General features: G+C 38.6%; 1 protein-coding gene across 2 annotated transcripts in view; it reads right to left on the bottom strand.

The window, feature by feature from the left end:
• Positions 1-11,404: 11,404 nt before the first annotated feature.
• LOC139751296 (uncharacterized) overlaps positions 11,405-18,142 on the bottom strand; it is a 31,081-nt gene continuing 24,343 nt past the window's right edge. For both annotated transcript variants that reach the window (XM_071666624.1, XM_071666625.1), the window contains exon 6: positions 11,405-16,227. In XM_071666624.1, the coding sequence (XP_071522725.1) occupies positions 16,012-16,227 (216 nt within the window). In that variant the 3' untranslated portion in view covers positions 11,405-16,011. The remainder of the gene's footprint in view (positions 16,228-18,142) is intronic.

Genomic DNA, 18,142 nt, shown 5'->3' with positions numbered 1-18,142 from the left:
GGTGAAAGCCTTAGTAAGTGAAATAGGCAGGCTTGGAGTGGTTAAGTTTGTTTTTGAACGTATGTAGAATCAGGGGGTCCCTGAGGTTTGGGCAAAATGTGTTAGTGCCCCATAAAAGGAAAAAGGGTCAAAGGGGAATGTTTAAAATTAAGGGATGTTTTTTTTTGGGTAATTCCCGCTTGTACTGACAAAAAGGAATTTCACACTCGAGCCCAATCTTTTGGAACAATTCTAATACCATATAATTTTTAAATATATGATGCTTCTCAATAACAATGTCCTCATCTTCTATCCTTCATCCCCATTCTTTTTCAATAAAATTATTTCTTTATAAAAAAATCATCAGCTTTACTTTGAACTATCCCTCCCCTCTAGTCTTTCCACCCTTCCCCCACCAAATTAAGAAATGAAAACACAAAAAAAAGCACCCCAAAAACAACATGGTTTCAGCCCCACAAAAACTCGACACTTACACAATGAAAAAAAAATTTCCCAATAAAATCCACTTCAACATGCACTAAATTCTTTGCACAGCATTTGACCCCCCATGTCCTAGCTGCTCCTTTAAAAACCCCTGAACCCAAAGCAGAAATAAAAAAGCACTCCACCTGAAAAAACACATACCCCAAAAATAACTGGCAAGCACTAAAAAACTCCCCTCTAAATCTTTTTAAAAACCCAATCTCTTGAATCCCCCTAATTGTCCCCTCAACTCCCATATCACTCGCATTCAAACTTCAGTCACCTACACTAATACCCAATTTTTTTGTCAAAATGCTGAAACACACTAAGCTACTTTAAAAACTTGCCTCTCACAATTTTCTCCTACGGAAAAAAAACTCGGACTTAATAACCATCTCTTTAAAATCCATTTTTTTCTTACCCCCAAAACGTTTGTTTTATTTAATGCTGAAAAAGGTGGGATTGGGATTTTAGTTTAAAAAGAGGATATAATAAATAAGTGAGTAGGAGGATGGCCATAGACGTTGTTGGATTTATTTTAAATTTATAGCCCCCGAAAGAGAGATTTTTTATGTTAATGTGTGAGAGGTGCAACTGGAGGGGGTGTTGTCAATCTTGTGGGGCGAAGGTGAAGATTTGTAGGGTTTTCAGAAAAAAAAGAGCGATGTTGGGGGGAAAGTGAGGTGAGAGTAAGTGGCTTGGGAAGGAGTTGTGTGAGGAAAAAACCCCGGAGGGGACTGAGTACAGAAGGAAAAAAGTGAGAAAAAAGGTTAAGGGGGGGGGGGAGGAAAGGGTTTATTTAGGGAAGCGGATGGCTTTTTCAAAAGATGCTTTGGGGAGGGGAAGTGTGGGGGTGGGCAGATTGAAAGGGTGTGAGTGGGGGGATATATATTTTTTTTTATTTATATCATACTTTGTCGCTGTCTCCCGCGTTACGAGGTAGCGCAAGGAACAACGAAAGAATGGCCAACCACCCACACCAAAATTTCAAAACGTACCCCGTCCACACACTCAATATAAACCTATACATTCAAAGATACATATATATACACAAACATATCATATATAAATGGCATAATTCATTTTGTTGCTTTTTTTTCATTCCCCTCCCTACCCCCCAAAACATGAATTACAACCCCCCTTCACCCCAAAGTGCACAAGGTAGCCTAGGAAAAACAAAAAACCAATTTGTCCAAACCGTCTCTAGCTGTCATGCATAAGCACCCAAACCCCGCTCCCTTTCCCCTCCCCGGCCCTACAAAAACTTTCCAGGGTGGGTGAGCTGGAAATGAGATGTTGAGGACCAAAATTTTGGGTTTTTGGGGGGTTGGATCGAGTAAAATAATGAAGGGTAAGAGAGATGTGGGTAATAAAAAAGTGTGGTTGAAAGGAGAAGAGGGTGTTTGGGAAAAGGTTTTGGGCTGGAGAGAATGAGAGGAAAGATTGACAAAGAGGATATATGTGTCAGAGGTGGAGGGAACAAGGAGAAGTGGGAGACCAAATTGGAGGTGGAAGGATGGAGTGGAAAAAGATTTTGAGTGATCGGGACCTGAACATGCAGGAGGGTGAAAAGCGTGCAAGGAATAGAGTGAATTGGAACAATGTGGTATACTGGGGTCAACATGCTGTCAATGGATTGAACCAGGGCATGTGAAGCATCTAGGGTAAACCATGGAAAGTTATGTGAGGCCTGGATGTGAAAAGGGAGCTGTGGTTTCGGTGCGTTACATATGACAGCTGGAGACTGAGTGTGAACGAGTGTGGCCTTTGTTGTCTTTTTCTAGCGCTACCTTGCACACATGTGGGGGGGAGGGGGGGGGTGCCATTTCATGTGACGGGGTGGCAACGGGAATGGATGGATATATATATATATATATATATATATATTTTTATTTTTTTTTTGCTTTATCGCTGTCTCCCGCGTTTGCGAGGTAGTGCAAGGAAACAGACGAAAGAAATGGCCCAACCCACCCCCATACACATGTATATACATACGTCCACACACGCAAATATACATACCTACACAGCTTTCCATGGTTTACCCTAGACGCTTCACAAGCCTTGATTCAATCCACTGACAGCACGTCAACCCCAGTATACCACATCGCTCCAATTTACTCTATTCCTTGCCCTCCTTTCACCCTCCTGCATGTTCAGGCCCCGATCACACAAAATCTTTTTCACTCCATCTTTCCACCTCCAATTTGGTCTCCCTCTTCTCCTCGTTCCCTCCACCTCCGACACATATATTCTCTTGGTCAATCTTTTGTCACTCATTCTCTCCATGTGCCCGAACCATTTCAAAACACCCTCTTCTGCTCTCTCAACCACGCTCTTTTTATTTCCACACATCTCTCTTACCCTTACGTTACTTACTCGATCAAACCACCTCACACCACATATTGTCCTCAAACATCTCATTTCCAGCACATCCATCCTCCTGCGCACAACTCTATCCATAGCCCACGTCTCGCAACCATACAACATTGTTGGAACCACTATTCCTTCAAACATACCCATTTTTGCTTTCCGAGATAATGTTCTCGACTTCCACACATTCTTCAAGGCTCCCAGAATTTTCGCCCCCTCCCCCACCCTATGATCCACTTCCGCTTCCATGGTTCCATCCGCTGCCAGATCCACTCCCAGATATCTAAAACACTTCACTTCCTCCAGTTTTTCTCCATTCAAACTCACCTCCCAATTGACTTGACCCTCAACCCTACTGTACCTAATAACCTTGCTCTTATTCACATTTACTCTTAACTTTCTTCTTTCACACACTTTACCAAACTCAGTCACCAGCTTCTGCAGTTTCTCACATGAATCAGCCACCAGCGCTGTATCATCAGCGAACAACAACTGACTCACTTCCCAAGCTCTCTCATCCCCAACAGACTTCATACTTGCCCCTCTTTCCAAAACTCTTGCATTCACCTCCCTAACAACCCCATCCATAAACAAATTAAACAACCATGGAGACATCACACACCCCTGCCGCAAACCTACATTCACTGAGAACCAATCACTTTCCTCTCTTCCTACATATACACATGCCTTACATCCTCGATAAAAACTTTTCACTGCTTCTAACAACTTGCCTCCCACACCATATATTCTTAATACCTTCCACAGAGCATCTCTATCAACTCTATCATATGCCTTCTCCAGATCCATAAATGCTACATACAAATCCATTTGCTTTTCTAAGTATTTCTCACATACATTCTTCAAAGTAAACACCTGATCCACACATCCTCTACCACTTCTGAAACCACACTGCTCTTCCCCAATCTGATGCTCTGTACATGCCTTCACCCTCTCAATCAATATCCTCCCATATAATTTACCAGGAATACTCAACAAACTTATACCTCTGTAATTTGAGCACTCACTCTTATCCCCTTTGCCTTTGTACAATGGCACTATGCACGCATTCCGCCAATCCTCAGGCACCTCACCATGAGTCATACATACATTAAATAACCTTACCAACCAGTCAACAATACAGTCACCCCCTTTTTTAATAAATTCCACTGCAATACCATCCAAACCTGCTGCCTTGCCGGCTTTCATCTTCCGCAAAGCTTTTACTACCTCTTCTCTGTTTACCAAATCATCTTCCCTAACCCTCTCACTTTGCACACCACCTCGACCAAAACACCCTATATCTGCCACTCTATCATCAAACACATTCAACAAACCTTCAAAATACTCACTCCATCTCCTTCTCACATCACCACTACTTGTTATCACCTCCCCATTTGCGCCCTTCACTGAAGTTCCCATTTGCTCCCTTGTCTTACGCACTTTATTTACCTCCTTCCAGAACATCTTTTTATTCTCCCTAAAATTTAATGATACTCTCACCCCAACTCTCATTTGCCCTTTTTTTCACCTCTTGTACCTTTCTCTTGACCTCCTGTCTCTTCCTTTTATACATCTCCCACTCAGTTTCATTTTTTCCCTGCAAAAATCGTCCAAATGCCTCTCTCTTCTCTTTCACTAATACTCTTACTTCTTCATCCCACCACTCACTACCCTTTCTAATCAACCCACCTCCCACTCTTTTCATGCCACAAGCATCTTTTGCGCAATCCATCACTGATTCCCTAAATACATCCCATTCCTCCCCCACTCCCCTTACTTCCATGATATATATATCATACTTGCTCACCTTCATCCATTCTACCTCTGTGTTCCCTGAATGTCATGAAATGCAACAAGAGGGATCACAAGTGGAGATCTAGAAACCTTCCACTTCTTGCATTTCAATTTCTAAATGATGGAACAAAAGAAGGATTCAAGCAGGGAGTACTCTGCCTCCTCGAAGGCTCAGTCTGGGGTGTCTAAATGTGTGCGACAAGATGAGAAGAGAAGAGAGATAAGAAGTATGTTTTTAAAAAGAAACATCAATGTTCCAGCTCTGAAAGAAACAAAGGCCAAGGGTAGAGGGAGAGAATGGTTCAGAAATGTTTTACGATTTGCCAATTATTGGTGGGAATGTATGAAAGATTGTAAGTGAATTCTAGACAGATGAGTGTAAAAATGAAAGTGGATAGTGAGAGATGGGTGATCAATAGTGTACAGGCACCTGGCCATGAGAAGCAAAACCATGAGAAACAAGTGTTTTGAGAGCAGCAGAGAAAGTGTGTCAGCAGTTTTGATGTAAGATACCAGGTATTAGTGATGGGTGATTTGAATGTGAAGGTGAATGATGCAACAGTTGAGGGTATAATTAAGGGACATGGGGTACTCAGTATTACTGAATGGAAATAGTGAACAGCTTGTGGAGTTGAGTGCTGAAAAAGAACTAGTGATTGGGAATACCTAGTGTAGAGAGAGGGTTATACACTAATTTACATATGAGTACGAAATATGGCCAGTGGGCATTATTGGATTACATATTAATTGATTTGCATGTAAAAGAGACTTTTTAATGTAAATGTGCTGAGAAGGACAGCTGAATGGAAGTCTGACCACTATCTTGAGGAAGAAAGGGTGAAGATTTGTAGAGCTTGGAAAAGAAACTAGTGCGAAGAAATACCAAGTGAGATTGAGTGTAGAATGGCAAAAGGTGAGAGTAAATGAAGCAACAGGTATAGGTGAGGAATGGAAGGTACTGAGGAAAGCAGTGTTGGCGTGTGCAAGAAATGCAGTGTCATGTGAAAGGTGGGCAGATTAGAAAGGGTGGAAAGAAGTAAAGTTGCGGGTAAACAGGAAAAGGAAGGCATTTGGGCAGTACTTACACAGGAGTGCAAATGACTGGGAGATGTATAAGAGAAAGAGGCAGAAGGTCAAGAGGAAAGAGCAGGGGTTGAAAAAGTGGGCAATTAAGATTAGGGTGAGTGAGTATCAGTAAATACATCATTTCAACAGAACCACACTCCTCCGCACAGTCTTATTTATTGCCCATGCCTCGTATTCATTATACCTTCAAATATACCCATTTTTGCCCTCCCAGATAATGATGTCTCTTTCCACATGTTCTTTAATGCTTCCAGAACCTTTGAACCCCCCGTGTGCAAGAAATGCAGTGTCATGTGAAAGGTGGGCAGATTAGAAAGGGTGGAAAGAAGTAAAGTTGCGGGTAAACAGGAAAAGGAAGGCATTTGGGCAGTACTTACACAGGAGTGCAAATGACTGGGAGATGTATAAGAGAAAGAGGCAGAAGGTCAAGAGGAAAGAGCAGGGGTTGAAAAAGTGGGCAATTAAGATTAGGGTGAGTGAGTATCAGTAAATACATCATTTCAACAGAACCACACTCCTCCGCACAGTCTTATTTATTGCCCATGCCTCGTATTCATTATACCTTCAAATATACCCATTTTTGCCCTCCCAGATAATGATGTCTCTTTCCACATGTTCTTTAATGCTTCCAGAACCTTTGAACCCCCCCCCCCTCACCCACCCACTTCCACTTATATGCTTCCATTCATTGCCATGTCCACACCCTGATATCTAAAACACTTCACTTCCTCCAGTTTTTCTCCATTCAAAATAACAACCCAACTAACTTGTTCCTCTACCCTGCTGAACCCAATAACCTTGCTTTTATTCACATTTACTCTCAACATCCTCCTTTCACACACTCTTCCAAACTCAGTCACCAACTTCTGCAGTTTTTCACTCAAATCTACCACCACTGCTGTATCATCAGCAAACACAACTCACTCACTTCCCAGGCCTTCTCATGCCCCACAGTCTGCATAATTGCCCCTTTCTTGAAGACTCTTGCATTCATGTCCTTCACCACCCCATTCATAAACAAACTAAACAACCATGGTGACATCACACAACCCTACTGTTGACCAACCTTCACTTATGTGTGTGTTTAAGCAAGGCAGCATCGGGAACAGATGAATGAGCCTTTAAGGAATATATCCTTGCTTATCTACATTCCTCTGTTCCTTCTTTGGAAAAGTTATACAGGAGGGGAACATTTCCAGCCCCTTAGTCATCTTGTATGACACAAAAGGAGATACTTAGGCAGTATTCTTTCTCCCTATCCTAGGAAATACATTTATTTGATCAGAAAGGTTTGTGAGGTGAGGGAGTCATGGTAAGTGGTTTGGTGATGAGAGCAAAGGTGGTGAAAGCCTTATGTAAGATGCAATGAGGCAAGGCATCTGGAGTGGTTAAGTTATGATTTTGAACGTATGTATGAATCATGATGAGGTGCCTGAGGATTGGCAGAATGCCTGTATAGTGCCACAGTATAAAGGCAAAAGGGTCAAAGGTGAATGTTTGAATTATAAGGGTATGTTTTTTTTTGAGTAATTACCTGCTTGTACTGTACAAGAAGAGAATTTCACACTCATGAGCCCCAATCTCTTGAACAATTCTAATACCATATAACTTCTTAAATATATGTATGCTATCTCAATTAACAATGTCCTCAGTCATTCTATTCCATTCATCCACCATTCTTATACAATGAAATTATTTCTTTATAAAAAAATACATCAGCTTTACTTTGAACTATGCCTCACCTGCCTAGTCATCCACCCTCTCACCACCAAATATAAGAAATGCAAACCACAAAAAAAAAAGCACTCACAACAATCACTGGCTACTCAGCACCCACAAATACTCGACACTTACACAATGAAATAAAAATCTTCCCAATACAATCTCACTTCAACATGCACTCAATTCTTTGCAACAGCATTTGACCCCCTCATGTCCTAGCTGCTCCATTACAAACCATGAACCCCAAAGCAGAAATGAAAAGCTTACTCCACACTGATAAAACACATACACCAAGAAATAACCTGGCAAGCACTAAACAACTACCCTCTCAACTCAGTTTTAAACTCCAATCCTCTTGACATGCCCCCTAATTGTACCCTCAACTGCCATATCACTCGCATTCACACTTCAGTCACCTATCACTAATACCCAATTTCTTTTGTCAAAACTGCTGAAACACACTAAGCTACTTTCAAAATACTTGCCTCTCACAATCTTTCTCCTTACGGAAAAATGCATCAGCACTAATAATAACCCATCTCTTTAAATCCATTTTCTTCTTAACCCAAAGCAGTCTTGTTGATTTACATGCTGAAAAAGGACTGGTGATTGGGAATTTCTAGTTTAAAAAGAGAGATATACATAAATAAGTGAGTAGGAGAGATGGCCATAGAGCGTTGTTGGATTGCATGTTGATTGATAGCAGCACGAAAGAGAGACTTTTGGATGTTAATGTGCTGAGAGGTGCAACTGGAGGGATGTCTGATCATTATCTTGTGGAGGCGAAGGTGAAGATTTGTAGAGGTTTTCAGAAAAGAAGAGCGAATGTTGGGGTGAAGAGTGAGGTGAGAGTAAGTGAGCTTGGGAAGGAGACTTGTGTGAGGAAGTACCAGGAGAGACTGAGTACAGAATGGAAAAAAGTGAGAACAAAGGATGTAAGGGGAGTGGGGGAGGAATGGGATGTATTTAGGGAAGCAGTGATGGCTTGTGCAAAAGATGCTTGTGGTATGAGAAGTGTGGGAGGTGGGCAGATTAGAAAGGGTAGTGAGTGGTGGGATATATATTTATTTCTATTTATATCATACTTTGTCGCTGTCTCCCGCGTTAGCGAGGTAGCGCAAGGAAACAGACGAAAGAATGGCCCAACACACCCACACACATATGCATATACGTACACGTCCACACACTCACATATACATACCTATACATCTCAAAGTATACATATATATACACACAGACATATACATATATACACATGTGCATAATTCATACTGTCTGCTCTTATTCATTCCCATCACCTACCCACCACACATGAAATGACAACCCCCTTCACCCACATGTGCACAAGGTAGCACTAGGAAAAGACAACAAAGACCACATTTGTCCACACTCAGTCTCTAGCTGTCATGCATAATGCACCGAAACCACAGCTCCCTTTCCACATCCAGGCCCTACAAAACTTTCCAGGGTGGATGAGCTGGAAATGAGATGTTTGAGGACAATATGTGGTGTGAGGTGGTTGGATCGAGTAAGTAATGAAAGGGTAAGAGAGATGTGTGGTAATAAAAAGAGTGTGGTTGAGACAGCAGAAGAGGGTGTTTGGAAATGGTTTGGTCAAATGGAGAGAATAAGCGAAGAAAGATTGACAAAGAGGATACATGTGTCAGAGGTGGAGGGAACGAGGAGAAGTGGGAGACCAAATTGGAGGTGGAAAGATGGAGTGATGGAGTGAAAAAGATTCTGAGTGATCGGGGCCTGAACATGCACAAGGGTGAAAGGCATGCAAGGGACAGAGTGAATTGGAATGATTTGGTATACTGGGGTCGACATGCTGTCAATGGATTGGACTAGGACATGTGAAGCGTCTGGGGTAAACCATGGAAAGTTTTGTGGGGCCTGGATGTAGGAAAGGGAGCTGTGGTTTCAGTGCATTATACATGACAGCTAGAGACAGTGTGAACGAATGTGGCCTTTGTTGTCTTTTCCTAGCGCTACCTCGCGCACATGTGGGGGGAGGGGGTTGTCATTTCATGTGTGGCAGGTAGGTGACGGGAATGAATAAGGGCAGACAGTATGAATTATGTGCATGTGTATATATGTGTATGTGTGTGTGTATATATATGTATACGTTGAGGTGTATAGTATGTATATGTACGTGTGTGGATGTGTATGTATATATATGTGTATGTAGGTGGATTGGGCCATTCTTTTGTCTGTTTCCTTGCGCTACCTCGCTAACACGGGAGACAGCGACAAAGTATAATAAAGAAAATAATAAATAATATTAGATAAATGGAATAAGTGAAAGATTTAATATTCCATTAAAAAGAATTTTAGCCACCCATTCACTAATTCATAAGTAGTGTCATTATGAAACCCTGGTAAATGGGCTGCTGCTATGCAAGGTATACTAGCACATGCAATTTATCCATTCCTACCCTTCTTTACCTTTTACCTAACTAAACCCCTTCTTTATCTTTTACCTAACCAGAAAAATAAATCTTCACATTACCACATTAGAAGCCTCTTGTACACCCTAAATTTAAAACTTTCCATTTCACAAGTCCTCTAGTTACCTCTATAATTTTTCCTCTTTAAATGACATCAATTTAAGCCTTTATATTACCATTTCTGATCATAATTACCTATGTTAACAAATAGGAAAAGGAAAACTATAATGGACCAAAATAAAATATAGTCCTAATGAAAATCAATAACCATTCTGTTTTCTCTACAAAAATCAATGAAAATGTTTTTACCAGTGAAGTTTAGTAAATGATTACTGTCATTCTAAGGACACTGTTCAAGACACCAAAGGAGCAGTAACTAAATGCAAAGTGCTTTGTTCAACCTCAGTGATGTCTGACAGCACAGGCATGTGTTTCAAACTAGAAGGCTACAGGCAACTGCTTGTTTGAGATCAAAGTTACTTATTTGTAAACTTTCATGCCATTCTACACTTGATGTCTGATTCAGGGAATGCATTAAGAGAAAGTTGTATTAATATGATCACAGCAAACAGAAAAAATCATTTGGTTACCTGAGAATACAGGATAGTCCATTAACTGTGGAAAGTAAAATGTATAATGATAGGCCATGAAGCTTCAATCCTTGATCCTTTAGTAGCAGGTTCTTGTGAAAATCCTTTAGAGCATCACTCAGCTGAAAAGTTGACTGAGTAGCAGTGCATGTGAAGGACTGGTACACTGGATTATTTTCCTGCATCTAAAAATATGGTATAGGAGTAATCTTTGTAGAATACTGAGGTCATCTTATTATCAGTTGAAATTCATTAGTTTTCATAAAAAACTGTCATAAACTATCTGCATATGCTCTGGCAGGAATCACCTATGCATATCGTGCAAACTCATCATTAGTCCTAACTCCATCGGACCATTTCATTCGTAATTCTGCAATAATTTTTTGGAAAAGTTTGAGAAAAGAAATTTTGTTATACATATATATGAAACTTCATGTACATGAGGAATGTTATTCCCATCTCTGATTATAAAATAACTCTACTACGAGTCTGATTTTTAGTGCACTAAAAATGTTTCACATTTCCAGTAACTGGTTACATGATCAGTATGATCAGAGAGGGAAGGAAAAAACAGTTAAACAAGTAACTGAGTAGTCCCCAAACATGAAGAAAAATTGGAGAGTTGAAATTCAGATCAATAAGTTCCATATAGATGATTATGATCATTAACCCTTTAATTTCAGCAAAAAAAATTGAACTCCATTCGAAGCCCTACTAAGAAATTACAACCACATTAAGCTTATCAAATGGTTCTGCTTGTTAAGTTTGCCTGCTTCAGTATCAACAGAACACTTCAAAAAAATTATGGACAAATTTTGGCACCAAATAATCAAAATATTCTACACAAAATAATCCTAATGTCATCATAGTATACTGTCTGTGCCATTGGTATTTGCTGGATGCAGTATATGGATAAGTGTGTAAACAGAATGTCAATTAGATTTTTAATTCTATAACTTCAGGTAAACTGAAACAATTAATCTCTCTCTGAAAATGCTTTACAGTGGTGCAACTTCTTAATCCTATAATTCTGGTGAAGGCAGATACTCATTTCATGGGTGCTATCTCTGTGACACATACATTGTATCCTCATAAACACATAAATTCCAACACTTCAGTACAAAGATGTCTAGTAGTTATTACGATGGCAGTAATACAAGCACCTACAAGATGTGTAATACCAATTCCACCATCTTCTCATCCTTAGACCATAAAAACCATAATAAATAGGTCAAAGTGGAAGCTCATATCAGTTTTGAAATTAGGGTAAATCTTACCATTGTCACCAGATCAGCCAAAGGAACCTCAGCCATATAGTCATACACCATTCAGTCTTCTGTTATATAAAACATCTAAACACTATGATGGTATAAAAAAAAATCTTTATTACCATCAGTAAGTTTTAAAAACATAACTGTAACATGAAATTAGGAAAATAATTTACATCAACCAAAGATACAATACAAAGTACAACTTGTAATATTAACAGCTCTTCTCACTGTAACGGACTGTCTCAGCCTTCTACTTTTACTTTGGTCGTGGCCCTGATTCAAAGAGTAAGAAATGGCCAATATGTGTTAGCACTGGCCATAATAAGTTGAATAAATTCTCTGTATCTCTTGTCAGACTAAGAATAAATTAATAAATGAATTATAAAAATGTAATGCATCATTAACTTAAAGCTCAAAATGCAATTCATGTATCCATTTGTATTAGTGTATAAAATTATCATATCTTTTGTAAAGTTTGTCAAAATACAGTGAAACAAAAATACATTAAAAATGTCAACCTTAAATTATGATATCAGAAATATGTGACTTCCCATCTCCTTTTTTTAAAATGAAAATGAGAAATGAAGCAAGACAAGTAGTATCACAGAGTACCTTTATATATTCCTTATGGTTCCACTTGGCTTATATGGCCACAATAAACACTCAATTCCATGGCCTTGGTGTAATCCCATCAATGCTTCCTTAATGCAATACATACCAATAATTTTGACACCTCGCTGAAGCTTTTACAATCTTGCCACACAATGAAAGAAGGTTACACAAGATCTCATAGAAAAATGCAAGAGGATAAACTTTTTTCATAATAGTAAAGACAAGCACTGAAATATAATACTGCAACTGAAGTACTGTAATTATTCTGTTGCAAATTCTGAATACCAGCCTATAAGAATAGATCACAAGTTAAAGTGGTATACACACACATCCAAAATTTTATAAATTTTGGTACAAAGAACCAAAAACTACTAAATATCCTCAAGGGAGTATCCATAATAACTAGCACTTGCACATACATTGTTTACAATGATAAAATTGAATCTAGAGAGGTCCATGCAATATATGTTGTTACTTATATAATGCCACAAAATGTAACTTTTTATTTAAAGATGAAAATGGTAAATATATGCATAAATTTTTCAAGCTCTTCGTGTTAACTATAGGGAATATATCAGATACTAATAAAATGTAAATCAATATGTGAGGAAAGATTATGTATAACAATCAAAATTAATATTTTCCTGTGGAAAACTTCAACTTGCAATATTATATTCCAATCACATATACTATATTCAATTTCTGGACTCTTCATAGACAGTTGCAAAAGACAGTTTTACACTGCAAACTCAAAAGGCTAAAATATGAGGTAATGGACATATAACTAATAACAATAATTATAAAAAATACCTTAGAACCCTCTAAAGGTAAGAGTATGAAGTTTACATGCATTACAAATGCATAAAATAATACACACAAAGTCTAATATACAAGTTACCTAAACCATGATAGCCAGCCATGAGGGGGGAGGGGGAACTGATTGGCAATGCGAACGACTTTTACTGTCTTCTCACTACCATCCTGCTAACAATAACAACCAACCTCCATAACTTTACACATGAATTTCTCGAACAATCACACAATACATGTAGTTAAAATAATATGAAGATATACTTGGAAAACTACTTTCAGAAAGAATAGCAGCATACAAACAGATACAACACAACTGTAACTATCTTTTTTTGTAGTGAATTATGGTTAAAGACAAGCACGAGAATCAGTATAGACTTCACCTATGTTCTATACTCATGAATGAAATGGATTTCAAGACTATATCCACAATATTCAATCCTGACAGGAATATGGATGTGAAGGAAAGCAAAGCAGGTTAACATTAAGTTTTCAACTGTTATTGATAGTAAAGTCAAAATCATAAAAAAAAAAAAAAGGTATTTTCTGGTCAGTTCCACAGAATATGTACTACAAGTGGAAAACTATATCATATTATCATTCCAATTTAACAAAAGTTATACTGTTATGCTTTGTAGCTTTTGACTCATTACTCATTAACACCACTAGCTACTGCCAGCAACAGGCTGCAATCATCTGGATGATAAACTCAGAATTACTGGAATATAAGTAGGCCATGGCTATATACAGAGTTATAAAGAACTCTGGCCCATAAAAAGTTCATAATTGATCTATACATACAGAGTTGTTCTTTAGAAAGAACCCTGGCCAAATAAAAAGTTTATTACTGATATGGATTCCATTTCACTTGAACAGCTGTTGGAAAAACTTATAGGGATGTCTTTTACTGAAACTTGTAAGTCATATGACTGCTGCCATAATTCAAACAAATATCTCAGCTACATATGAAAGAAAAGGCACTAAACTGTAACAGGTACAACACTGAGTGAACTACAATTATAGGAAACCAATAAGAGAGTTAAACAGTCACAAAGTAGAAAAAGATCTCAAATCTGTGTTTCACAGTAAACAACTTAGAATCCATGGGAATAATGTTAAATTTCAAATAAACTCTTATCATGTACACTATCATTATATAAAAGAAAAAATTAAATATCATCATAATTAAAGATGACAGCAAATGAAGGATTATATGTAATGTGTAGTCATGAGAAGTCCTTTCAACCTTCACCATGTTATGGATGACAGGAAAAAATATTACAATCACAAGATAATAAAATAAACTGTTTACCATGTGTAAACTATTACAAGCTAAAAGTATCACATTCAACCAGCCCATCATGATTACATGAGAACTCTGCTGTCAGTCCTAGATGTGCACCAAGTCCCTGCAGTGGCAAACATTCATCCTGGTGGCATTTCAGTGGCACAATTGACTTTCTGCGCTATACCCGAGTTTGTGGGGAGCTACACCCCAGTCCCTTGGAAACAGGTAAGTAACAGAAGAAAAAATAACCTCATGTGTGAAGATGTATCATTTTCAACCTCTCAGCCTCAGGTGAGCTTGGTCATTTTTAATTTTACAATCCTCAATATGAACTGATGATAAACAACCAGGTAACATACAGCTAAATACAGCTAAATAATCAATATAACTATACCATTTGAATGTTTATGATGCACTACCTACAGCATTATAATCAAAACCTTGTTAATAGATGATGGAGGCTGTTCCTTCTTCTATGCAGTGTCAACTGCCCTATCCAACCAGTTCACTTTCCTTGGCTCCAACATCTATGAAGACTATTGCCAGAGCTCTGTCTTGCCCCCATTCATGTTTAGCCACATTGTTCTTGATAAGAATACACCCGTTTCAAATAAGTTTTGGCTAGAGTACATACACTTTTTGCACTTTTCACAACGCATGCCCTCCCACTAAAATAAACGACACATCAATATGACATTCCCGAAATAAGGTGATGCCTACCATTGCTTATCGTAGGCACGAAATAATGAATCATGCCTTAATACACAATCCTGTCTTCTTGTTATTGCACTACCAGCAAACACACTTATACATCTTTCGTATCCTCCTCCAAACACACGGGCAATTCTACTGACTACTTTGGCCGACTTATTAACAAATTTTACACATTGCATTAACTTATAATGCAACAAATAATCCCAAATCTAAGTAAGATATGGAAGATATGTTGGTGGTTTATACAGTGGGATACACTGCCTTTGATACATACATGCATATATATATATATATATATATATATATATATATATATATATATATATATATATATATATATAAAATAATGGGAGGATTAGCGTATATCCTGTATTATAACATAAACCACAACTCCTTGCACTGGCACGAAGGTTAGGATCCTCCACTGAAATAGGATGCAAGTAATGTCTGTGTGCAGCTGATCACTATCCTACAGTCTGGCTTAAGCCTGTCCTGCCCGGTGCATTGAGGATCACTCTTATGTGAGGCACCATAAACCCTAAAATGCTCACACTTATTTAACTATAGCCCTTAGAAAGATTTCCATCAGCTTAGTTACAAGTAGCCATTTCATGTACTGTTTCGTTCACACATACAGTAAATGATAAATCTTTCCCTGCTCAACCTCTGCTGTAGAATAGTTATGGACTTTAGAAAAGTCCTGTAATAAGTAGGAACCTTAACTTGCTTTACCAGGGCCAGGGAGAAACTGGGTAGGCCCATGTCCTTCTCCTGTTGCCATAAAAGCACCCTGGCATGAATGGGTGGCATCAAGATATTCCTTTGTTACTTGAGTGCTAATTTCATGAAGATGTGGCGGTATAATCCTTCGTAAGATGAGCTTCAATGTCTACCCTGCAGATTGGGCAACGCTTGTTAGTTGCAAGCCATTGGTCAACACACTCTATGTGGAAAAGATGCATACAAGGGAGCCTTCGCACATCTTCCTCCTCCTCAAACTCTGACAGGCAGATGGTACACTTCTCCAGACAGTCCTCACTTATATCTGCCCGCTTCATCTGCAATGGCAATGTTGTCAATCATAATCAATAAATCAAAACCTATCCCAAATCACTATTCTGAAAAATTAACGCATGTATGAAACTGACTGGGGATATATATATACCCTTAGAAGTTTTCTAAATTCTATGTTCTGAGGTGCTGCATTAATCTACAATACTAAATATCACCATTGGTTACCAATAGTAGCATTACTACTCTATTTTTTTGGACAAACACATACACACCAACAATCATAAGAGACATACTGGGAGATTCTGGACTCTCATCGTGATAAAGAGTTATGGAAAAATATGTTGTATGAGTGTATGCTGAAAACGTTTCCTTTACCACCATGTCAATGATAACACTAGGATGAGATGGACTGATACAACAATTTCGCTAACTCTCATTAGCATGGATATTGAGAATATCAGGTATGACACCCCACCTGGAAAAAGTGATCTCGTAATGCTTAAGTCTGACTACGTGGTAAGTGGGGACTTAAAAAAAAATTCATGGGTAAAATAGGATAAAAAATATATAACTGTTTTAGAAGCAGCTGTGTGAGTGTGTAAGCAGTTGTCATACAAGAGAAGGTATACGTGATGGGTGATTTAAATGTAAATATGAGTCTCACTTTAGGGTATAATTGTGGGGCACAGGGTATTCAGCATTATGAATGGAAATAGTGAACACTTTGTGAAGTTGCGTGCAGAAAAAGGACTGGTGAGTGGGAATACCCGGTTTAAAAAGAGGGACATACACAAGTCTATGTATGTGGGCATAAAAGATGGTCAGTGAGCATTATTGGATTACATATTAATTGACAGGCATGCAAAAGAAAGACTTTAGAATGTGAAAGGGTTGAGAGGGGCAGCTGGCGGGATGTCTGATCATTACTTGTGGGGGTTACAGTGAAGATTTGTAGAGGTTCCAGAAAGGGGGGAAACATGAGTGAGAAGAGAATGGTGAAAGTAAGCAAGCTTGGAAAAGAGACCTTCTGGGGGAAACATGAGTGAAAGACAATGGTGAAAGTAAGCAAGCTTGGAAAAGAGACCTATGTGAAGATATATAAGAAGAAATCTATTGCAGAATAGCAAAAAGTGAAGTAAATGAAGCTAGGGGAGTGAATGAGGAGTGGGAGATATTTAGGGAAACTGCAAGCATGTGCAAGAGATGTATGAAGCATGCAAAAGGTGGGACATTGGCAGACTAGGAAGGGTAGAGTGGTGGAATGACACAACAAAGTTGCTAGTGAAAGAGAAAACAGAAGTATATGGGCAATACTTACAGGGAAGGAATGAGAAAACAGAGGTATATGGGCAATACTTACAGGGAAGGAATGAGAAATGATTGGGAGATATATAAGAGAATGCAGCACATGGTAAAGGAGAATGTGCAGAGGTTGAAAAATATGGCAAATGAGACTTGGGGTGAGTGAGTACCACTAAATTTAAAGGAAAAAAGATGTTTTGCAAGGAAGTAAACAATTCACAAAAAACAACTTTTGCCATTCTACACTCAATCTCTCCTTGTATTTCTTCACACAAGTCTCTTTTCCACATTCATTCTTTCACCATTCTCTTCTCACCCATAGCCTTTTCTGAAAACCTCTTAACTTCTTCCCCCTTGATATCAAGCGTAATGATGAGACATCCTGCCAGCTACCCTTCTCAACACATTAACATTCAAGTCTCCCGTTTGTAGGCATTTTAATTAGTATGTAATCCAATAATGCCTGTTGTCCAACCATCTTTCCTACACACTCATGTATAACTGTACTTTCCTCTTTTTAAACCATGTGTTCCCTGTCACTAGCCCTTTTTTAGCACACAACTCCACAAGCTGATCACAATTTCCATTCACTTTACTAAATATCCCATTCAACCAGTTACACCCTCAACTGCCTCAACTACTTACTTTCGCATTCAA

Source organism: Panulirus ornatus, chromosome 11 (genome assembly GCF_036320965.1).
Source record: "Panulirus ornatus isolate Po-2019 chromosome 11, ASM3632096v1, whole genome shotgun sequence".
NCBI classification, from domain to species: domain Eukaryota; kingdom Metazoa; phylum Arthropoda; class Malacostraca; order Decapoda; family Palinuridae; genus Panulirus; species Panulirus ornatus.
Note: the sequence above shows the minus strand (reverse complement) of the source record. Positions and strands in the feature narration are given on the sequence as shown.